This window comes from Microtus pennsylvanicus, chromosome 21, assembly GCF_037038515.1.
Source record: "Microtus pennsylvanicus isolate mMicPen1 chromosome 21, mMicPen1.hap1, whole genome shotgun sequence".
In the NCBI taxonomy this organism is placed as follows: Eukaryota; Metazoa; Chordata; class Mammalia; order Rodentia; family Cricetidae; genus Microtus; species Microtus pennsylvanicus.
Window position 1 is genome coordinate 17,168,376 of NC_134599.1, and position 24,058 is coordinate 17,192,433.

General features: G+C 38.7%; 1 protein-coding gene and 1 pseudogene across 1 annotated transcript in view; one reads left to right on the forward strand and one right to left on the reverse strand.

Annotated features, from left to right (window-relative positions):
• Asxl2 (ASXL transcriptional regulator 2) overlaps nucleotides 1-24,058 on the reverse strand; it is a 75,228-nt gene that overhangs the window by 13,504 nt on the left and 37,666 nt on the right. Inside the window, exons 5-8 of the mRNA XM_075955250.1 lie at nucleotides 16,821-16,936; nucleotides 12,335-12,467; nucleotides 11,143-11,286; nucleotides 2,892-3,055 (exon numbers count right to left, since the gene is read on the reverse strand). Of these exons, the coding sequence (XP_075811365.1) occupies nucleotides 2,892-3,055; nucleotides 11,143-11,286; nucleotides 12,335-12,467; nucleotides 16,821-16,936 (557 nt within the window). The remainder of the gene's footprint in view (nucleotides 1-2,891; nucleotides 3,056-11,142; nucleotides 11,287-12,334; nucleotides 12,468-16,820; nucleotides 16,937-24,058) is intronic.
• Nucleotides 7,066-8,961, forward strand: LOC142839290 (WW domain-containing adapter protein with coiled-coil pseudogene; annotated as a pseudogene).

The following is a 24,058-nucleotide window of genomic DNA, read 5'->3' on the forward strand; positions in this document are numbered from 1 at the left end:
CCACCACACCCAGCTATTTTTAAGGTTGCACTCCTAGATCAAAATATGAGTAGTATGTAAGAAGATATTTATACTACTTACTACTTACTGAAAAGGCTGAAGCTACAAACAATATATGAACATACAATTTGCTTTTCCTTGCAAACATGCATCAACACGTAATTTAATTTTTGTCAACATGGTAGGGTTGAAACGGTTGACTATTTTCCTGACTCCTGTGTACTCTGCTGTTGCTGCATGGTTATTAAACATGGAGGTCTGTTCTGTGATGGTTCTCATCGCCTTCTTAGTTTTCTTTGTTTTCTATTTGGCTGCAATTTTATCAAACTGTGAGACATGGTTACTAATGTATTTCCCTCCATATGTCTACTGAATTCATTTCTGATGCTTTGTTACAAGGCTTAAATTTTTTTTTTGGTAGGCTAGAGATGTATCTCAAGGATAGAGTACAAAATACTGGGAGACAAAATTTCTTATGTCTGTACTATGTGATATTTGTTTGTGTTCTGACAAATAAAGCTTACCTGGAGATCATAGGGCAGAGCTAGCTACTAGTTAACCATAGAAGCTGGTCAGAGATGGCTCATACCTTTGATCACAGTACTAAGGAGGTGGAGACAGGAAGTAATAAGGTGGGGTGGAGATAGGATTTCAACCCTTTTGGACAGAGGAACAGTAGAGGAAGGAAGCAACTGGCTGCTGCTCCTGGTACTCCTGGATTAACAGTTCATATCTGTGTACATGCTCACCCAGAATGTGCCATGACATCTGTGTGGAGGTCAGCTCTCTCCCTGCACTGTGGTGAGTCCTAGGGTTCAACTCAGGTTGTTAGGTTTGACTGTAAATTCTTTTACCCACTAAACCACAGGCTATGTGAAAATTTTTAATGAAAAAAAAATTTCTAAATCTATACATCTAAAATCTGAATTATTTTCTATCTTGTTTTTTTTTTTTTTGAAAAAGCCATTTGACTCATATAAAATATACAGGAAAAAGTGTTACTCAAATCTTGTTTACAAGCCTGATGGTGGTGGCATACACCTTTAATCCCAGTAGTAGAAAGGAAGAGGCAAGCGGGTTTCTCCCAATTCAAGGCCAGTTTGGTCTATAGAACTAGTTCCAGGAATAGCTCCAAAGCCACACAGAAAACTCCTGTCTTGACAAACTAAAACAAACAAACAAAACCTTTATTTACAATACTTTCAACATAAACATTATCCACACTGAAAATATATGGTAACTTAAAGTACAAATTCACTTAATCAACTCAGTATCATTCATGTTGTTTATTGAATCCATAGCTCAAAGACTGACCAACTAGCTTCCTATCAAAAGTACACACAAACAAACTGACATTGTGGGAATGCCAATCTGGGTGAATTTGAACTAGAAAAATACTAGGGTCCCTTTTTTGAAAACTACACATGGCAGGAGATGGAAAAAGATGGCTAGTGGTTAAGAGCACTTTTTGCTCTTTCAGGGGACACAGGTTCCCAGCTCCCACATGGCAGCTTTGCACCATCATAATTCAGGGTGCTCTTCTGGCCATCTCAGGCATCAGGCACACATACACTGCACATACATGCATGCAAAACATCATAAACATAAAATCAAAAAACCTTTAATACCATCACTACAACAACAAACCAGCTGTGGCAACCTTCTTGCAGAAAGGGTCAGCAGTGCATCTGAGAAAACAACATCAGACCTCCACAAATAGGTAGTGGTCATCTTTCATATATTACTAGCCTATTAGACTGCCAACAATTCTTCTTGGGGGGTGGGAACAACACAAAACAGGACACGAAAACGTCTACAACAAGAAAAGAAACATGATAACACCAGGTCTTTAAAAACATGCTGAAGCTTCAGTCTTCCACCAAGAATTAACCAGATGAATATCCTCCAAAGTAAATTTTTTTTTTCTTTAAAGAGATACAGCAGAGAATGCAACCATTAGGAACAGCTGTCCTTTAATCCCTATAGCTGGAAAAATACCTGATTGTCTGAATCATCCAAAAGGACTCATCACACATGCTAATTACAGAACTAAGAAAGCAAGTCTCAGAGAAAACAGACTTAGTGAACGAATTTAATCCCAAAACTCAAGAGGCAGAGGCAAGCAGATCTGAGTTTTAGGCTAGACTGATCTACAGAGCAAGTTACAGGACAGCCTGGGCTACAAAGAGAAATCCTGTCTCAAAAACAAGAAAAGGAAAAAAAAAAAAAAAAGAACAAGAATGTCTTCAATTTGATTTGTCAACTAGCCATAATGATTTGTGCAGCTTACCTTTTAAGTCTCTTCCTATAAATGAGGCAACAAAGATAGTCTGCTATTAAACACTAGGGAAAAGGCCTGCCTTTCATACTGAATTTTTTGTTTTTTTTAATTGGTGGTACCTTATCTGGTATGTTTGTTCACAGCACATAAAAAGATACCTTAAAAAATCTTGAGAACTAGCCTGGCAGTGGGGGTGTACTTTAATCCCAGCACTGTGGGAGGCAGAGGCGGGTGGATATCTGTGAGTTCAAGGCCAGCCTGGTCTACAAGATCTAGTTCCAGGACAGGTATCAAAAGCTACAAAGAAACCCTGTCTCGAAAATCAAAAAACAAAAAAAACCCTTGAGAACTAGACATGCTTGCCTAGCATACACAAAGCCCTACATTTTATCTCTGGCAACACATGTAATAGACATGGTAACACACATTTATAACCCTACACTCGGGAAGTAAACGAGTAAAGAGTGTAAGACAGCCTCAGCTACACAGTAAGTTTAAGTCCTGCCTAGAATACATGGGGTTCTATCTTGAAATCTTATGGAGTCCTAAAGGTGATGAATGCCAGAAGCCTCATTTAATCAGAAAACCCCCTGTGCTTGACATAACGCACCTGTCGATCCACCTCTGGAAGCAGTAAAAGCAGGCGCTGCTGGCAATCTCCAGGAAGAAGTGAAAAGGTGTGCTTGTTAATTAGTGCGCGAAGATTAGTATTAACCAGAATGGAGTCGGGGGTCTCAACATCAATGTCAGCACACTTAGTCCTTTTCATTTGTCCTACGAAAAGTAGAAAACAGTCATTCATCACATGGCTCTCCTTTCACAGTTTTGGTTCTAACTATAGCTTATCTAAAGTAAAAAAGAAAGAAAATCAAAATTTAACAGTACATTTTGAAGAAATGAGAATTAAAGATCTCAGAAATGTAGTGTGTGCCCCCCCACCCCACCCCGCCCAGACAGGGTTTCTCTGTAGATTTGGAGCCTGTCCTGGAACTCGCTTTTGTAGACCAGGCTGGTCTTGAACTCAGAGATCAGCCTGCCTCTGCCTCCAGAGTGCTGGGATTAAAGGCGTGTGCCATCATCACCAAGCCCACGATCACACTTTCTTTATGAGAAATGACAAATATGAAGAATATTTCCTTTTCTTGAAACAGAAAATCTGGCTGAGGAGATGGCACTATGGATAGTGGGTAAAAAGACTTGACATGTAAACATAAGAATCTCAATTGCAGTATCCAGAACCTATTTAAAAGCTGGGTGTGGTAAGGTGTCTATCATCCCATGGCTCCTATAGAAAGATAGGCAGTAAAAACAGGAAGCTCACGGGCCAGCCAACCTGTGTTTGCAGTGGCAAACAGTAGAGACCCTGCCTCACCACTAATTAGACTTGGTGTGTTTGAGAGGGAAAAAAAAGAAAAAAAGGAAAGCCATAAAATTGGGAGGGAAAAGTGTTAAAGGGTGACCAAGGGAAAGTTGGAGGGTCAACACGATAGAAAGAATCAAAATATATGTACTTATATAAGTCTCAAATGAATAAATAAGAGGCGTGAGCCCTGTCTTAAACAATGCAGACGGTAAGGACCATCACTTCAAACTTTCCTCTGACCTCCATAGAGGCACTGATACATACATATTCACACATATGTACACAATCTTAACTAACACACACACACAGAGGACACTGAAAGACTTTTAAATAGAAAATCCAAGCCAGATGTGAGGGTACATGCTTGTAATCCCAACATTTAAAAGGCAGAGGCAGAAATACCTGAAGTTCAAGGCAACCTTGAGTACCAAGTTAGCATGGGCTGCATTTTTGTTTAAAAAAAAATAAAAGCAACAACTTGAAATATATACACACAGAGAGATTTGAGTACACAAAGATCTGTAGTACTAATTAAATGCAGTGTTTTGGTTTTGTACATTTTTATACATTTTACTATTTTCACTGAATCTCATTTTTATCTTGCTATCTTCCATCTTTCCATCATTAGTTCTCATTTCGTAAATTAAATCTTGCAATAAAATTTGGGATTAAAAAATAAAAATGCAACTTAAATAAAAACTGGTTTCTATTTTTAAAAAAGGCAAACATAGTAATACAGGAATAGGAGGTATGTAGAAATACAGAAAAAAATTTAAATATTTCTGGTGGAACTGAAATTTACGCCATAATTTTAAAGAGAATTTGTAATACCTAACAAATTTAAAACATTGTGTGTACATTTGTGTGTTGGAGGGTATAAGCCACAGAGCGTATATGGAGGTCGGGGACAACTTTTACAAGTTGATTCTCTCCTTCTACCATTTGGATGCTAGGGGTCAAATTTAGGTTGTCGGTCTTGGCAGCAAGTGTTCTTAGCCGCTGAGTCATTTACCTGGCCCCTGACAAACTTATACACTTGTATAGAGATATTTCTTCAATCCTTGGTGTAAGTACCCACTAGCTCCTGGCTGAAGTACAAGGAAAGTCACTCTCAGGAAAGAATTTTCCTCAAATCAGGCCCTCAGGAGTCCTAGAAATTAAAATCCAACACAATCACAAAAATTATCCAATAAATTATAAAGAATGCCACTATGAATGTCATTAGAATTCAGAAACAACAGATTTATACTTAGACATATCTCATCTGGAAAACATAATACAGAGTAGCTATTTGTAAATACATCAAGAAATAGCAAATGGAAACAACAATCAAGAACAAACAGACTGCTGGGTGATGGTGGTGCACGCCTTTAATCCCAGCACTCGGGAGGCAGAGGCAGGTGGATCTCTGTGAGTTCGAGACCAGCCTGGTCTACAGAGCTAGTTCCAGGACAGGCTCCAAAGCCACAGAGAAACCCTGTCTCGAACACCCCCCTCCCCTCCAAAAGAACAAACAGACTTTAAAAAGAAGCAGGACTAGTATAGCAGCTAACACCTGTGACCCCAGCACTTGGACAATAAAAGCATGAAGATCATTAAGGTTTTCCGCCACTGCGTGGTGAACTCAAGGCCTGGCCATATCCCACACAGAGAGAGACTTAAGAGACTGGGGGAAAGGGAGCTAGGGAGAGGGCTTAGTAGTTAGGAGCACAGGATGTTCTTCCCAGGGGACATGGGTTCAATTACCAGCACCCACACGACAGCTTCCAACTGTCTATAACTCCAAGATCTAATACCCTCACAAAGACCTATACCAGTGCACATACAATAAAAATAATTAGCCGGGCAGTGGTGCCGCACGCCTTTAATCCCAGCACTCGGAAGGCAGAGGCAGGTAGATCTCTTGGAGTTCGAGACCAGCCTGGTCTACAAGAGCTAGTTCCAGGACAGGCACCAAAGCTACAGAGAAACCCTGTCTCGAAAAAAACCAAAATAAATAAATAAATAAATATAATTTAAAAAAAGATAATGAGAAAGGGCAAAATTTAAATAAGTTTTAATAAATGTCTCTCAAAAAAACCCAGCAATATCAAAGATGAGTAACAGAAATCAGGCACGGAGGTGTTCATTTGTAACCCCAACAATTGACATGGCATTTGGACAAAGCTCTGGCCTAACAAACAGAAAAGGATTTTTCCCATCTATACATCCGATAAAGGCTAATACCCAAAATATAATCAAGACACTTGATTTAAAAAAAAAAAAAAGGCAACCTATCTGGGCAGTGGTGGCAAATACCTTTAATCTCAGTTATTAAAAATCAAAGGCAGGTGGGTCTCTGTGAGTTCCAGGCCAGCCTGGCTTACAGAGAGAGTTCAAGAGCAGCCAAGGATACACAAAGAAACTGTCTTGAAAATCCAAACTAGACCAAACCAAAAAATAGCCCAAATGGCTCCCAAAGGGAATGGCACTGTTAGGAGGGGAGGCCTTGTGGATGAAGTATGTCATCGTAGGGGTGGGCTTTGAGGTCTCTTGTTTAAGTTTCCCTCAGTGACTGTTCAGATGACTTCCTGTAGCCTGCAAGACTCTCAGCTACCAGCACCAAACCTACCTGCGTGCTGCCATGCTCCCTGTTGTAATGATACTAAACTGAACCTTTGAAATTGTAAGCAAGCTGCCCGATTAAATATTTCCTTTTGCAGTGGTCATGGTGTCTCTTCACAGCAATAAAAACCCTAAGACAAAATCTCAACAGAAAATTCTCAATAAAGACAGAGGCTGAGAAACATTTAAACAATATCCTTAGCCATCAAGGAAATGAAAACCAAAACTACTTTGGGATTCCACCTTACACCTGTCAGAATGGTTAAGATCAATAATACAACAAGTGACAACTCTCACTGGTGAGGATGTGGAATTAGGGAAACACTCATCCATTGCTGGTGAGAGAGCACTTATATAGCCACTGTGGAAATCAGTGTGGTGGCTCCTCAGAAAGTTGGAAATCAACCTAACTCAGATCTAACTGTATCATTCTTTGGACATGTACCCAAAGGATGCTCTATCCTACCACAGAGATACTTGCTCAACCATGCTCATGATAACTCTATTCAAAGTAGCGATAAATCAGAAAACACCTAGATGTCCCTCAACAGAATGGATAAAGAAAATGTGAGACATTTATACAATGGAGTATTTACTCAGCTCTTAAAAAAAAAAAAAAAGTGTGTGGTGGGGGAGAGGGCAGAAGGTGCTGGAAGTGCTCGCTCTCTGCAGGGAACCAGAACAGGGCCTCTTGACCCCTCCCTCCAGTTAGGGCTGCAGTTGGTGCAGCTGCCCCAGGCTGCCCTGGGAGAGGTCCTGTAACAGGAGGTGGGAGGTGTGCTGTCCTGAAGACAGACAGACAGACAGACAGACACACACACACAGCCGGGCATTGATGGTAATGTATTCGAGGAAACAGCAGAGACTCAGTGATGGCTGTCACAACTGGAAGGGAGACTCTCAGCCTTTCCATGTTCTTTAAGTGTTCGGCAAAGAGTCACTCCAATAGTAGTGATCACAGACACGAAAAGATGCAAGACATAGCAGATCCTTCACCACCCAATAAAATGTTGCGGAGATCTATCTGACAGTCCTGAAAACAAATACAGTGACATCACAGGTCACAGCAAGGCCAAAAATGTGCATACTCAAAGAGTTAGAGAAAGGGAAGGTGGGACCAGTTACTCGCCACAAGAAAATTCACACAACCACAGTGCTCTTCATAGTTCAAATTCACATTTTTCTAATTCAAGCAATAATCCAAGCAAAACTTCAGATGCACCTTATGATTCTGCAGATGACCGGTCTGAACATGTTAGCTCTTCTGGAAAAAATATTACTACAATTGCCGCGCAGAAGTATCACAGTGGGAAAAACCAAAAGTGTGGCTTGAAAGAGAACAGAGACAAAAAGAAGCAAATAAGTTGGCAGTTAATTGTTTCCCAAAAGATAGGGATTACAGAAGAGGTGATGCAAGCAACAGCCACCAGTGGGTTCACCAGTGGGATGGAAGACAAGCATTCCAGCGATGCCAGCAGTTTGCTCCCACAGAATATTTTGTCTCAAACAAGCAGACACAATGACAAAGACTACAGACTGCCAAGAGCAGAGACTCACAGTAGCTCTACACCAGTGGTTCATCCAACCACTACCCCAAGCACTGTTCCTTCTAGTCCATTTGCACTTCAGCCTGATGACCAGCCAAAGAAATCATTTGATGCTAATGGAGCATCTACTCTATCAAAACTGCCTACATCCGCAGCTTCTGTCCCTGCACAGAAAACAGAGAGAAAAGAATCTGCTCCAGGAGACAAATCAGTATCACATTCTTGCACAACTCCTTCCACATCTTCACCTCCAACATCTGCTTCAAAAGTACCTGTTTCTCCTGGTCCACAATCACCAATACCTCCTTTACTTCAGGACCCAAATCTTAGACAGTTGCTTCTTGCTTTACAAGCCATGCTACCTACAGTTTAATAATTCTAATGTGGATATATCCAAAATAAATGAAGTTCTTACAGCAGCTTTCCTGCAGTCTGTCATCCACAAGTTTCTTACTGCTGGACCATCTGCCTTCAACATCACCTCTCTGATTTCTCAAGCTGCCCACCTCTCTACACAAGCCCAGCCATCTAATCAGTCTCCAAGGTTTCTAACGTCCAATGCCTCATCCCCAAGATCCTATGTGTCTCCAAGAATAAGCACACCTCAGGCTAACACAGTCCCTATCAAACCTTTGATTAGTACTCCACCTGTTTCATCACAGCCAAAGATTAGTACTCTAGTAGTTAAGCAAGGACTGGTGTCACAGTAAGCCACACAACAGCCTGTAACTGCTGATAAGCAGCAGGGCCGTGAGCCTGTCTCTCCTTGAAGTCTTCAGCGCTTAAGCAGCCAGATAAGCCCATCACCTGGTCCAAATCATACTTCCAGTAGTAATGTATCAAATGCAACAGTTGTATCACAGAATACATCTGCTCAGCCTGCATGTTCATTAACACCTACACTAGCAGCACACTTCAATGATAATCTCATAAAACATGTTCAAGGGTGGCCTGCGGACCATGCAGAAAAACAGGCATCAAGATTGCGTGAAGAAGCCCATAATATGGGAAGTGTTCAGAAATATATACTGAATTAAAAAATTAGTTCAAGCATGTGAAATTCAAGCAACTTTGCGAGAGCGGAGGATACTGTTTTGGGGACAACAAATAAAGGAACTCGAAAAGCTAAAAATCAGAATTCCTTCATGGTTAGAAGATGTGAATAATTGCACATGATATCCTACAGGAACTGTAAATCTCTTGCCCAGTCATAACATTGAGCTGCATTAAGTGGACCTTTAAGCTGGGCAAATGACATAACAAGGAGACAGGAATCTGTGATAGTCAACTCAGGGGACAAATACAAGACTGATTTGTAAAACCCTTGAAATGTAGATTTCTTGTAAATGTATCTTCATGTTGTAAGTATGTTTTGTAGAGTGAAGCCACAGGAAGCCATGTGTAACAGAGCTTAGACATCCAAAACTAATCAATGCCAAGGTGGCTAAATACCTGGCCTTTTACATGAAAACCTGTCTGCAAAATTAAAGAAAGAAAAAATTTGGGGAGTTAATTTATCATTCAGAAATCTTACATTTTCAAAAATCTAGTGCAAGCACCAGGCGATCTGTGTCTAAGGATACAATTTTGGGCAGTGTACAAATATCCTGAGACAACTGTTCCGCACTTGGACCTGATCAGGAGCAGTGCTGCTCCATTTGTTCTGCGCAAAATAAAATACAAGTTCTAGTATATCAGATTAGCAAAAGCAAAAATTAGTAAGATCAGAGACTATCACAAAGAATTAAAAATACCAGCCAATTAAATACTGTTTACAGAGAAATATACAAGCACAAGGGCACACAAATAAATAGGCATACCAGGCGAAATCTAACCAAACAAAACACTTATCAGTGATTGATAAAAGTAAATAATAATGAGGAATTCATCAGGAAGATCTTACTTTACTTTTGTGGCTAGGATCTTGCTATATACATACACGGCATGCCTAGTATATAATTCAGGCTGAACTGTAAGTGACCAATAGATCAACTTAAACAAAAAAACATTTAACACAAAATAGCTTTAAATACCTAAAGGCCAGCGCAGAGTGGTTCATGTCTATAACCCCAACATCTAGAATGCTGAGGGAGGAGGACCACAAGCTCAGAGCTAGGCTAAGACACTTCTCTTACACACAACATCTAGAATGCTGAGGGAGGAGGACCACAAGCTCAGAGCTAGGCTAAGACACTTCTCTTACACACAAATCATGAGTCTGTGTGAGGCCGACGGCCACAACGGGACAAATCCTCACACAGAGCAGATTTTAGCATATCTTGTGCAATCATTAACCAAGCTCACCCAAACCAAACATTTAAAAGGATGCACTGCTGCATGGTCGTGGCACACATCTTTAATCCCAGAACTCAGGAGGCAGGCAGGTGATCTCTGAGTTTGAGGCCAACCTGGTATTCAGAGTAAGTTCCAGGACAGCCAAGGATACACAGAGAAACTTTGTCTCAAAAAAAAAAAAAACAAAACAAGCTGGGCGGTGGTGGCACGTGCCTTTAATCCCAGCACTCGGGAGGCAGAGGCAGGCGGATCTCTGTGAGTTCGAGGCCAGCCTGGTCTAGTTCCAGGATAGGAACCAAAAAGCTACGGAGAAACCCTGTCTCGAAAATAAAAAAAAAATTAAAAAAAACCAAAACAAACAAACAAAAACCAAAAACAAGCATTATTTTTAATTTAAATTATGTGTATGCACGTGTTTGTGTGTGCATGAGTACAGGAGAAGCCAGAGGAGGGAATTAGGTCCCTGAGAGCTGGAGTACTTTGAAAGTAGTGAGGTGAGTTGGGAGCCGAACTCTGAAAAAGCAGTATAGGCTCTCAACTCCTAAGCCATCACTTGAATCACTTTGACCACAGGGTTCATTATTTTAGAATAATAACCTTGAATAAATATATTCAGAATTCACTGAACAAGCAGGACTTCAACAGTGTTAAGCCTAGAAGAGAACTTCTCCGTGTATTTCAAATAATGCCAATAGTAACGATTACCACAGTAACAGCAGCTGCAAACTTATGAAGGGTTACTAGGTGCCAGGCACTATTCTGAGCATATTTCTATTAACTTGCTCACAGGCAGATCTCTGTGAGGTTGAGGCCAGCCTGGTCTACAAGAGCTAGTTCCAGACAGGTAGGACTATTACACAGAAAAACCCTGTCTCAAAACAACAACAACAAGAAAATAACACAGAGAAAAAAAAAACAGAAAAGAAATTATGCCTGACTTTTTAAAATAAAATTAAAAATTTACAATAAACTCAAGCAAGTAGCTGATGAATTTTAAGCATACTGTGAACACATCGCTGCACTGAAAACGTAGTCTTTGTAAACTAACTTACTTGTGTGAAGTCTGTCAGACCTCTGGAAAGACTTCTTCCCCAAGCCTAGAAGAGAACTGTCCACTTTCACTGAGGGAGAAAAGCTGGAGTTGGAGTTCTGGGGACTGCTTGACTGTCCATCAGATTGCTTTCCTTCCCATAGGGCTAGGAGAAAAAAATATTGAAGATGGGTAACACTGGGATTCATAAACAAAAGTCCACCAAGGGGATAGCAAGACAGCTGTACCAACCCTGACAGCCTGACTTATCACATGTAGAAGAAAAGTGACTCCTTCAAGTCAGCCCCAGACTTCCACATGCAGTTGCTCCCCAGATAACAATAAACCTAATAATTAATAAGATAAAATAAAAACATTCAGACCATTATTCCATGGAAATAAATGAAGAAATGTAGGTCTCCTGAAAGCTTTATAAATAAAATCCATTACATCTTCTCTCACATTATTAATCTCTAGTCACAAATGCTTTTCTAACAAAAATGAAAATATCTCCAAGACTAAGACCACTGACTTTTAGTTAAGGCAGTCGCTAGAATCAGCTTATGGTATTCAGGTGAATTATATAATGCAAAACAAAGTCTGTGGCAAAACAAAGTTAAAAACAAAAGCAACAACAAATACCAAGTTTATGTAAACATAGCCAACAGAAATTAAAGAGTAGATATTTTTAGAAAGCCTACATAGTTAATTTTTAACTTTTATGTTTAAAATCTTTTTGATTTTGTGTATGAGTGTTTTGTTTGCGTGTATGTTATTGCCCCACCAGAATGCTCAGTGTCCTCAGACACCAGAAGATGAAATCAGATCAGTACACATTCTTACTGACTGAGCCATTTCTCCAGCCCCATCTTCATGTTTTAAACGAGAGCATTTAAAATGAAACAAGTTCACTTTGAGGCTGCATGAAAGGCTAAGTCAAAAAAACCTACTTGTTGCGTACATTTGCCTAAGGACCAAGTTTCTCTGTATAGCCTTGGCTGTCCTTGCCTCTGCCTCCCATTGCTGAGATTGAAGGTTTGCACACCACCTTATCCTAGGATCTATATCAGTTTTGTGGCAGCAGAAAGATAATGCTAGGAAAAGAACAATTTAAAAATAGACAGTACAGTAAAATAACTTACAATATCAAAATTTCAGATAATCTGGGAGAAAAAAAATTCCACTGGGGAGGGGAGATTAGTCAAACTGCCTACCGGGTTTGGCAGGTAGAGAGTCACTGGCTGCTTTGACAGTCTTGAGAGAGAGGTGTTGATTGGAGATGGACATGCTTGACCTGCATTGCTGCTGCTGCTGCTGCTGCTTCTTCTGTTGTTGCTGCTTCAGGGCCTATAAAGAAAAACTGGCAGTAAGAAATAAGCAAACTGGTTTACAGTAAAAGTGAGTGACATCAGTTATGGCGAGAACTTACTCTGACATCTATTCAATACGAAAAAAACCCTAAATTTAACAAAACTGACGCAAGGACTAAGTGACCGACAGAATTTGGGTACTTTGGGAGGAGGCCAAGATTATTCCATTATATGTAGCTGTAAGAAAAAAATCATTAATTTTTTTCAGATCTTAAAAATCAGCAGTAAGGCAAGGAAATTACAATCTTATTAGAGAATTACATACTTTCATAATTTCTCAAAACAGAATTCTAAGTCATGTACCAGTAAGCTTAATTTGCACTAATTCTATGAAAAAGGCAACTATTTGTATTATTTATGACTCACAGACCTTTCATTTTAATAAGTATTTATATTACCCTGAGTAAGAGCAAAGAGACTTGCCTAAATGATAATGTCTTAGTTATTTACAGCAATGAAATAAAGAGTGAAAAGGACACTGTAATGTAGGTTCTGATAACAACAGTTAGTTGCTTCTGGACATTGTAGGTCATTTTTCTTCTTTTAATAGAGGTAGCATGATATTATTTAGAATGACAATTAAAAAAAGAAAGAAGGCCGTGAGATGGCTCAATGGGTAAAAGCACCAATCTCCAAACCCAGATATCAGAGTTGGATCCCTAGGACCCAGAGTAGAAGAAAAGTGGCTCCCAAAAGTTGTTCTCCAACCTCCATGTGCTAAGGCACAGACACTCACACAAAACGAAAAGAATTACTAACAAAAATTCCCTCTTCCAAATCTTACAAATTGGATTTAAACTGTGGAGACATGAACATGCACCCATATTCATGTGCCCATAGACATGGAGACAAGTATACAGCCATACTCACGGGTATAGTGTAGAGACGTAAACATGCACCCACGTCCGTGCTTACGTACATATAAGGTATGGAGACATGAATGTGCATCCACATCAGTGCAACCACAGATATGGAGACATATATACATACACGTGATCACCACACACACACACACACGGATAAAAAGGGCTGGGGAGATGGCTCAGAAGGTAAGGACACTTCTTGCTCTTGCAGAGAATGCACGTTCAATTCCCAACGTAACTATGGCAGATCACAACTGTGTGTGTGGCCATTGGTTCTGGTCCTGCAAACAACTTGTAATAAAAGAACTTTTAAATACTTTAAATTTCACATAATTAAAATGTTTATGGACTCTGAGCCAGGAATTATGACACACACCCTAAATCATAGTTCTCGGGAGGCAGAGGCAGGAGAATCTCTGTGAGTTTCAGAGCAGTCAGCACGATACAATAACATTCAGTCTCAAAAAATTTCAAATTGTGAGTTCTAATCATTCATAAAAAACAACCTGTTTACTGACCAGGCTTCCAGATACTCTGATAGGATGGTTCAAAGAAAATCTGGGGCCAATGGGTTAACCATTCAGCAATGGTCTTTCATATTTATATATGTGTATTGGTGGAGAACAAAAGTCAATATCAATGTCTTTTCTAACAGAGTCCTTCAATTTTCAAGGCACGTTCTCTCACTATGCCCAGAGATCACTGCACTGATCCATCTAGACTAAATGGCCTACAATTCACAGAATTACCAATTCTGCATCCCTAGTCAGGTGATTACAGACAAAAAATGCCATGTATAACTTTTACATGGTTACTTGTACATGACCTACTGTGCCAACTGTACAGCCTCTATCAGGGGTCCTTCTTTTAAAAGATTTTATTTATTTTTATGTGTATGTGTGTTTTGCCTCCCTGTCTGTATACTGTGTGCATGCAGTGCCCAACGGGGCCAGCAGAGGTCACTGGATTCCTGGGACTGAAGTTATAGACAGTTACGGGATGATAACCAGTGAGCAAACAAACCAGGTCCTTTGGAAGATCTGCCAGAGCTCTTAACCCTTGAGCCATCTCTCCAGATCCTAAAACATTTTAAGATTCAATTACTTAATTTTATGCATGTATCTAAGCATGTGACATGTCTGTGCATGTCTCTGCAGAGGTGAAAATGAATCAGACCACTGGAATTGAAGCGAAACTATAAGTAATCTGACACAGGTTCTGAAAACCAAACCAAGGTCTTCTATTAGAGGAGAAAACACTCTTAATCAACGAGCCATTATCTCCAAACCCTTTATTTTTATATTAGTTCTAGGTAAGACATGTGTTTGTGCCCTGACTACACCACCTGTTAGGATCAGCAGAGGACTATGAATCCCTGAGCTAAAAAAAGGATAAGCAATCGTCAGCCCATTGTGGGAACTGGGAACTGGAATTGTGTCTTCTGTTAGAGCAGCATCCTTTGGTGATTTCTTCATCTCTTAACTGCACAGAACAACCTTTCACAGCATAAGCTCTAATGCTCTACAACTGACCATCTCATGAACAAAAGTGTTTATACAACAGCCTGGAAAACATATTGAGCCAATCCAACCAATACAGCGAGGTGTTATCTCAAAACAAAAGCAAGCCAAAGTCAGCTCTTTGAAAATTCCAAAAGAAAACTTAACTAGCAATTAATATTGGGAAGAAATAAATGAACAAGGATAAACAAAAAACAAAGGATAACTTTACAGAGTATATGCAATAATCAAGTAAAAAGAAAATTTTACTTCTTTTTATAACAAACAGACATTAATTAATTATAGAGTTGGGGGTGGGAGGGCATAGAAATGGAAGTCAGGAACCACTCCAGGGAGGTAGTTTTCTTTTCCACCATGTGGGTTCCAGGAATGTGAACACAGATTTTCAAGTTTAGGAATAAGTGCCTTTACCCACTGAGCAACCTCACTAGCCTAGAAATGGTCCATTTTCTAACAAAAATCTCCAAAATTGATTTAAAAATAGAAAAACCAATAGTCTATTTTATTAGACAACAAAGCACAGTATAATGCAAGGAATATAATTCTTCAATATTATTTTTCCAACCTAGGGAGGAAAGATAATGTCTACAACTTTCTCCCCAAATCTAGAATAAAATATACAACTACACAGTTTATGTTAATGACGGGTGAAATTTCCTCATTTCAAAATGCACTAGACAACCAAGACAGATAGACAGACAGGCAGGCAGGCAGGCAGGCACCTGTTGCTACTTTATAGCCCACATTGATTTCAAATGCTTCTCTCCCTACCTCGGCCTCCGATGTGATAGGCAATGTGATAGGATTACAGATGTGTGCTACAAAATATTTGTTTCTTGGTTTTATCAAGACAAGAGTTTTGCTGTGTAGTAGCCCTGGCTGTCCTGGAACTCACTTTGTTCCAGGCTGGCCTCAAACTCATAGACATCTGCCTGCTTCTGCCTCAAAAGTAGTGCTGGGACTAAAGGTGTGTTACATCATGCCTGATTTTGAAATATATATATCCTATGTAAAGAATGAACATATAAGTTCTATTCTATACTTCCAATTAGTATAATATTAAGAAAGCTAACAATGATTCTATATATTAGATTAATAGTAAAAAAATCTACCGAATCATTATAAGATCCAACCAACCTGAGGATGGGGACTGTGACTCAGTGTGAGAAGCATTTACTTACTGTGTAATGCCACGAGTTTCATCCCCAGTTCCCTATAACAATTACCAGACTAGACATAAGAAAAGCCCTGAAAATTTAAACACCTATTCATGATTCAGGTCATGCACTTTAAGTAGGAAAAAAATCTTGAGTCTTCAAAAACATCTTTAAAAGGATTTACCAAAACCCTACACACAATGGGTGATAAACATAGAGCATAAAAATTACTAGCAGCAAATCAGCAGATTGTTGACATTTACCATGTAAAGAAATGAATCTAAATGCTTTTAATAAGTTTTGAGAAATTAACAGAAGAGTTGATGCAGTGTTTTATTGAAACAGGATTTTGATACATCATTGTTCATTATACAACAGAACTAAAGGTATGAAGGAGCTGTGGGCTGCGTTCCTTCTACACAGCTCCTGGCCGCCTGGCTAGCTTATGCCCCAAAATAACAACACACAAACTGTCTGAGACGTCTTATCTCACTTCCTCTTCCTTCCCGCATTCTGTTCTGTTTACTCCACCCACCTATGTTCTAACCTATCAGGGCCAAGCAGTTTCTTTATTAATTAACCAATGACCTTCCTCCATCAGTGAACCACCACGTGGCTCATTTTACCAAGACAGGATCTCTCTGTGAAGCTGTCATTCTGTAGACTGGGCTAACTAACCTCTGCCTCTTGAATGTTGAGATTATAAAGCACATACCACCACCGCCTGGCTTTCATAACTATTCTTAACTGGAAAGATTATTTTTCTGATAAAGACAGACTTAACAATTACCTGCTTTAACGCCTTCTTGCTGTGCTTCTGTGATGGAGAAATGACTTTACTTGCTGGAATGGTGGGTGATGGGCAGCCCGACTGGGGAGAGGATGGCTGTGACAGTCTAGATGATACTAGAGGAAAATTGACAAGGAAAAATTGTGTTATCAAGAGTTTATATCAAGCACCACTCCTTCCCCAGATCATATGCTGCTACCTGTTAAGAACTGTGACCAAACACTTTAGGGAAGGTTCTTCTCTTTGGAGTTGTCCTGCAAACAGTCTCCCTTTTCACTTTATTTCCTCAGAAAGTTCTAGTGTAGGATGATAGGATGGGGAAGGGGTGAGTATTAGTATATATTACTTCTCATTGTAAGTATTAGAAGTGATTAAAGAAGCAGGAAGTCATGTATAAATCATGTTATCAATTTAGAACTAGAAAAAGGTCTAAGGATCTCTGTAGTACCTACAGTCCTAAAGTAAACTTGAAGGTAAATAATGAAAACACAACTTAGTGGAAAGTTGTGACGAAGTTTATGTTGAAGACAATACTGCCATTTCCACTTCAAAATTCTTCCATTGTTTAACCCTGTTGGTCCTTACCTCATGTCACAAGTTTTAGGTTTATCTGTACAAAGGGATTTTCAAGATTTCTCTACTGGAAACAACCACTTACTTTCTATGTCGTCATTATCTGTTTTGTATACACTACGTATACAAAATGAGTACATTTTAATGTTTATATGCATGCAATGCCTGGTATCCAGAGTACAGAAGAGGGTATGGAATCCCCTGGAATGAGGTTAAAGAGAGTTGTGAGGTGCCATGGGGGTGCTAGATATCAAACCTGGGCCCTGTGGAAGAGTAGCCAGTACTCTAGAGTGAACCATCTCTCCAGCCCCATTTATTAAAAAAAAAAAAAGTGTGCGTGTGTGTGTGCACGCGCGCACGCGTACATCTGAAGGCAGTGCCCATGGAAGTCAAAAGAGAGTATCAGATCCTCTAGTGATGGCAGCACTGTGAGCTGCCCAATGTGGATGCTGGATACCAAACTCATGTCTTCTACAAGTCCAGTGAGTACATTTTGTTAGTTAAGGAGAAAGATAAAAATTATTGGTTCAGACAAACTCATGTGAAAGCAAGGAAATGCTATTTGAGCCAGGGACAACCTTGAGATGACTCTTGAAGAATACACATTGCCTAATGTCTTCTTTTAAAATACTTGACATGAAAGCATTTATAGCAAAATAGTATTATATGGTTAAAACCATGAAGTATGTATCTATCTGATAAAAAATAAGAAATATACATACTAAAACATACAATGCCCAGAGTACAACATACCACATTACTCTCAAATGTCCTAATATTAATACAATTTAACTTTGGTTTTGTATCCTCATCTTCATAAATGTCATGTTTATGTATATGGAAGGAAATTGATATACAATCAGTTTGATGCTAAAATAAAACAGAAAAAAAACCCAAGCACTTATAATCTACTACTACAAAAAAAATTAAGCTAAATAGTAAGAGATGGCTCAGAAGTAAACAATTGAACAACAGAAAGAAAACATATCCTCAATGTGGTATTAGATGTTGACAAATTATAAAATAAGAGGTAAAAGAAATTATGTTCATTAGCCTGTTGAAAGTGTACAATTCATATTTGCAAAACTATGAAACCATAACCACCATCAATTTTCATCATCCTGCCCCAAGGAGCACGTTTGTTAGCTGTCCACTGTTCTACACTTCCACTTTGCACCTAATCCTAGCCAACTACTTACCTATTTGTCTCTATGGATCTATCTAAATTCTGTTTGATATGATGGAATAATACACTTTTGTGTGTGAATTTGTTTTCAAATACCAAGATCTTTTGAAGGTTCATTTATATTCTGACAAGAATACTTCATTTCATGATTGAATATTTAACTATTACATGTATATATCACATTTTGTTTATATTCACAAAATAGTGAATTTCTCACTTTTACTCAATAACAATATTGTGAATAGCATTCTCTGTTTGTGTATATAATGGCAAGTGGGACTGCCCCTGCCTTTCTTTATTTTTTGAGAAATAGACTTACACTATAGCCTAGATTTCACTTTGTAGTTTAACTCGTAGAAATTTTCCTGAGATTATAGGTGTGTACCAACCTGCTTGGTTCAGCTTCTTAAACATTCTTTCCTGCTCTCCCTCCTTTTGAATAACTCCATGTTTTGCTTATTTATTTGTTTTTTGTGGGTTTTTTCTTATTGGGTTTGCATGTTTGCTCTGACTTTTGCTTTTTTGTCTTCTATGGTTTTCTGGGGGTGGGGGCGAATATGAAGCTGGGTGAGTAGGGAGGGTAAGATGATCTGAGAAGAGTTGAGGGGTTGGAAAGAAAATGATCAAAATGCATAGTATGACAAAGATTATCAAACAAAAACCCTTGGAATTAGGAAACCTGAATTCAAGTTTGTAAGTCACCTTATCTGTGGCTCTCCAATTTTTTGGATTCAATCCAGGAAAGAACTACAGGGTTCTATGGCAATTCTGTGCTTAATTGTTTTTAGGAACTGCCAATCTGTTTTACAAAATGATTACAATTCCAGTAAGAATGCAAGACGGTTCCATTTTCTCTATATAACTGTGAGCATGTGTTGTTATGTCTTTTTTATTTGGTCACTGATATTATAGAGAACATATGAAAATATAAGGTTAAACTATTAATAGTCAACTGTTTTTTCTTGCAAGAATTTCATAATATATATTTTCTCACTGGTTATAAACAGCAAACATCCAGAACAGCCCTACTAAAGAATCTAAGAATTATACTTCATTGTCTTAAAAAGATAAAGCTATCATGTTACCTGGAAGGCTCTTCCATAAGGCAAATGCCTTTTCTAACAAAAAAATAAAGCACAAACCTATCTCTAAGCCACCTCAAATACATGGTGAAAATTATAGACCCCATTAGTAGGGGCTGAAATTATGCTAAGTTCTAGTCTCAACATCTATGAAACTTAGAACACTCTTCTTTTCAAATGCTAACGTCTCAGAACTTCAAAGAGTAAACATGATTTGTTGAGAAACCTCTCTTAATATTCTCTTCTATAACTGAGCAAACAAGTCTTTACATGTTTAACAAGATTTTGATCAACTCTTCTATCTTCTAACCAAGTATAAGTTCTATTTTCTAGTGAAAACTCCTAAAATTCTCTTTCAAAAGATAACTAAATCTAAATAACTAGGTTTCTATCATTACATTTTTTCTGTGTATATAATACAAAGATACATACTGGCTGCTGTGTATTTTGTCATTACCGATATTTACATATCAAAATAAAACTGATCTAGCTTGAGAAAAGATACAAACCAAGTATGGACCAAGGTCAAGAATTAAATCTTATTTTCAAAATAATGAATAAGCACCTGGATTAGGTTGACAATGGTGACCAAAAAAAACATGTGCTCGTGTCCTAATTCTCAGAGCCCATGAACGTTGCTTTATTGATGAAAGGGTTAGTTTTGTGATTAGATTATCAAAATTGTGCAAATCAGTCTTAACAAAATATTTTTTATTTTTCAAAACATGGTTTCCATTTATAGCTCTAGCTGTCAGAGAGATCCACCTACCTCTGCCTCCTAAGCATTGATATGGAAGTGTGTGTCACCATATGCCAGACAACAAACTAACTTTTGTTTGTCTTTCAAGATAGGAATTCTCTGTAGCTTTGGAGCCTGTCCTGGTTCCACCACCACCGGTATAAGTTTTTAAAGCATTAGTATAAGCTTAGAGATATTTGAAACATATATTTGAAATGTATAAATAAAAACCAAGTCTGATGTGATAGCACACACCTTCAATTCTATCACTTGGGAGACAGAAGCTTTCCTTTGCTTCTGGTTATCCTTAAAGCTTCAGTACTAATAGTGCAGTTGTCTTTAAAACAGGCTGTGCCCAAACCTTCACCTCAGCCACTAACAACAAGAAAATCTCCCAGAAATCTTTCAACCTAAAACTTTGGTCAAAGTTTTGTTTCCAGGATGCATTTGAAACAAGAACCCAATCTTCCCCATTCAGTAACTTAGCACATAAAAAGATGATAGAGGGCTGGTGGATTTACAGTATTTTCTAGCTCCAGTTACCAAATTCCTGACTAAACAAAAACAGGGGTCCCTTACAATGAAAGGGAGTTTTTCACTAACTCATTTTTTCCCCTTAAAAATAGCAAGAGCAAAATCAAATCTCACAACTTTGCCTTATAACAAGATAAGAACTATATCCATGCAGCATCTTAAATTTAAATCCCAGCCCTTGAGAGGCAGTGGCAGTAGGATCAATCAGTCAGTTCAAGGACAGCCTGGTCTATCTAAGTTCCAGCACAACCAGAGCTATGCAAAGAGACCCTATCTCCAAGGGAAGAAGAAGACACAATCAAAAACCAACTATCCATTAAGTTATTTACTATTACAGTATTTACAATACATTTTGAGGAAAAGACAGATTTCCCTCAGCTATGACCACAAAACAGTAAGAGATATAGTTGATCTTACTAATAGATTTTCTGACATTATTTCACCTTACCTTGAGTTGACATTCCATTAAGCTCTTCTCTGAACATGTTTCCTGTCTGAAAGCTAAGAACCAAAGCTACAAACTAGTAATTTCCTCTACTTTACATATAAATCAATAAAATAGATTCAATATTGGACTGAGTTTCTAAGTTCTAATCTGTTTCTACTTGGCTGAAAGGTACACTTATATCAAGAGTTCTATCAATTTTCGACTAAAAGCATCAGTTTTGCTGTCAGACCTCTGTATTTTTGCACATAAAAAGGAAGTGGGTTTTGATACTATCTCAATGTTCTTCCTGTCTTATAATGCATTTGAAATAGTGATGTCAAACTGAGAGCTAAAGCCCTAAATAAGAAAAATGGACAGCCACAATTAGTTTGCTTTATTGATAAGTAGAACTGTCTTTTCAATATTTTTGTTTGTTAAAAACTTTTCAGAACCAGGTAGTGGTGGGGCACACCTTTAATCCCAGCACTTGGGAGGCAGAGGCAGGTGGATCTCTGAGAGTTCATGGTCAGCCTGGTCTACAGAGCTAGTTCCAGGACAGGCTCCAGAGAAACCCTGTCTTGAAAAAGCAAAATAAAAAAAATTTAAAAAAAAAAATCTTTTCAGAATGTGCCTCACTGCAATGATGCTGGCTGGCCTAGGACTCACACCGTAGACCAGGCTGACCTTGAACTTGCTGCAATCCTTCTGCTTCTGCCTGCCAAATACTAGGAGCCTGGATGTGTGCCATCTCACTCAGTTTAGAGCTGCCTTGCTCTGCCCTTCCTTGACAGTCTTAAGGAGTGAGTGCTCTCTTTCTACCATATAGGTTCCAAGGTTCAAATTCAGGTCATGAAGTTTAGCCACAAGTGTTCCTGCTTAGCCAATTCTCCAGTTCCTTTATTATTCTTATTTTTCCTCGAGACAGAGTCATGTGTATGCTTAGAACTGCCTTGCTGAATGATGTAGCTATTCATAATAGGCTACAGGCTACCACATTTATTTCTACAAGAGTAGAAAAGTTTATAGATACAAAATAAATACCTAACATTTTTAAGAATATTATACTATGAATGATCCAAAAATAATAAATTTAGATAATAAGGAAAACCACTGTCATGTATTACTGGTAGTTCATCGCTTATCCATTTCTTGAAAATCTCAGAGCTATTCAAGGAAATTTGAGTTACATGCACTCCTCCAACCTCACTTTCCAAACCATTTCTGTGTTTCACAGATTATCTACAACTAGGCAATAACTTCAGAGAAAATATCATAGTATAATTCAAGGAGAAATAGCTGACAATGTACTCATTTCTAGAAGAGAAATGAATGAAACACAGATTGAAAACAATGCTGAATTTGTTACCACCTAGTGTTGACATCTGTTTTTAAATAGAGCGTAGTAGGGTAAGGTTTATATTATGCAATTTACCTAAGGAGTTAGGTATTTTAGGACAATACAAGTTTATGATTATTATTTAAGATAGTTCTATATCACATTGAATTTACCTCAAATTTTTGACATGGCCATTAATAGACAAAAGCACCAGCAATTAAGCAGGAGTAACTCAAAGGGCCACTGCATCATGTGTAGCTGTTTGTAAAATTTATTTTAAAACACAACAAAGAAACCCACACTTTTACATGAATGGGTGTTTTGCCTCCATGCACACATGTACACTGTGTGGTGCCTGAGGCAAGAAAAGGGTACCCCTAACTAAACTTACAGGTGGTTTTGAGCTGCCTTGTGAATGCTGGAAAAGGACCCCAGATCCTCTGCAAGCACAACAAGGAAGTGTTCTTACCTGCTGAGCCATCGCCACAGCCCCTGCATGTGTGACTCTTAAAAGGTAAGAACGAGCCATGTATGTGGATCTCTATTTAGCAAGTTCCAGGGGAGCCAGAGCTACACTGTGAGACCTTGTCTCAAAAAATCAAAAAGCAAAAAAATAAAGCCAGATGTGGTAAAATGCTTGTTACCCCAGCATGTGGGAGGCATAGGCAAGAAAGCTGTAAGTTCACAGTAAGTTCTGACTAAATAGTCAGTTCTAGCCTGGCCTGGGCTATGAGAACTGAGAGCAATCCAATCCCAAATAAGAATGTTCCAATACATTTAAGACAATGAATTTTGTTCACAGTTCAGACTGGCCACCTTTAATGTTGTTCTCCTCATTTATGATGCTACCTAGGAAATATGAACCTTACTAGTTATTTCCTTTCCCTGGGGTCTTAGTTTTGTTCTACAGTTTTCAAACTTACACAGAAAAGTTCAAACTGGAGAGAAATGGAGGAAAGACAAAGTACCTTTCACTTGTAGCTTTATCCTTCTCAAATTAGGTGCTTAAAAAAATCTGCAGAATAGCTGGGTGGTGGTGGCCCAACCTTTAGTCCCAGAACTCAGGAGGCAGGGACGATGGATCTCTGGGAGTTTGAGGTCAGTCTGGTCTACAGAGCAAATTCCAAGACAGCCAGGGCTACTCAGTGAAACCCTGTCTTGTGGGGGGAGGAGGGAAGAAACTGCAGAATAAGACTCTGGGCCACAGTTGCTGTTTATCACTATCAGGAATTATTCTGTTATTATTCATCAAGAATTTACAACAGAAGGCCCAATTTTGTCTTGTTTTCATCTCATTTCATTTGTGTCTGACAACTTAAGTTTGGGTGCCTCTCCAATGAACTTGTAACTTAAAGCTAAGA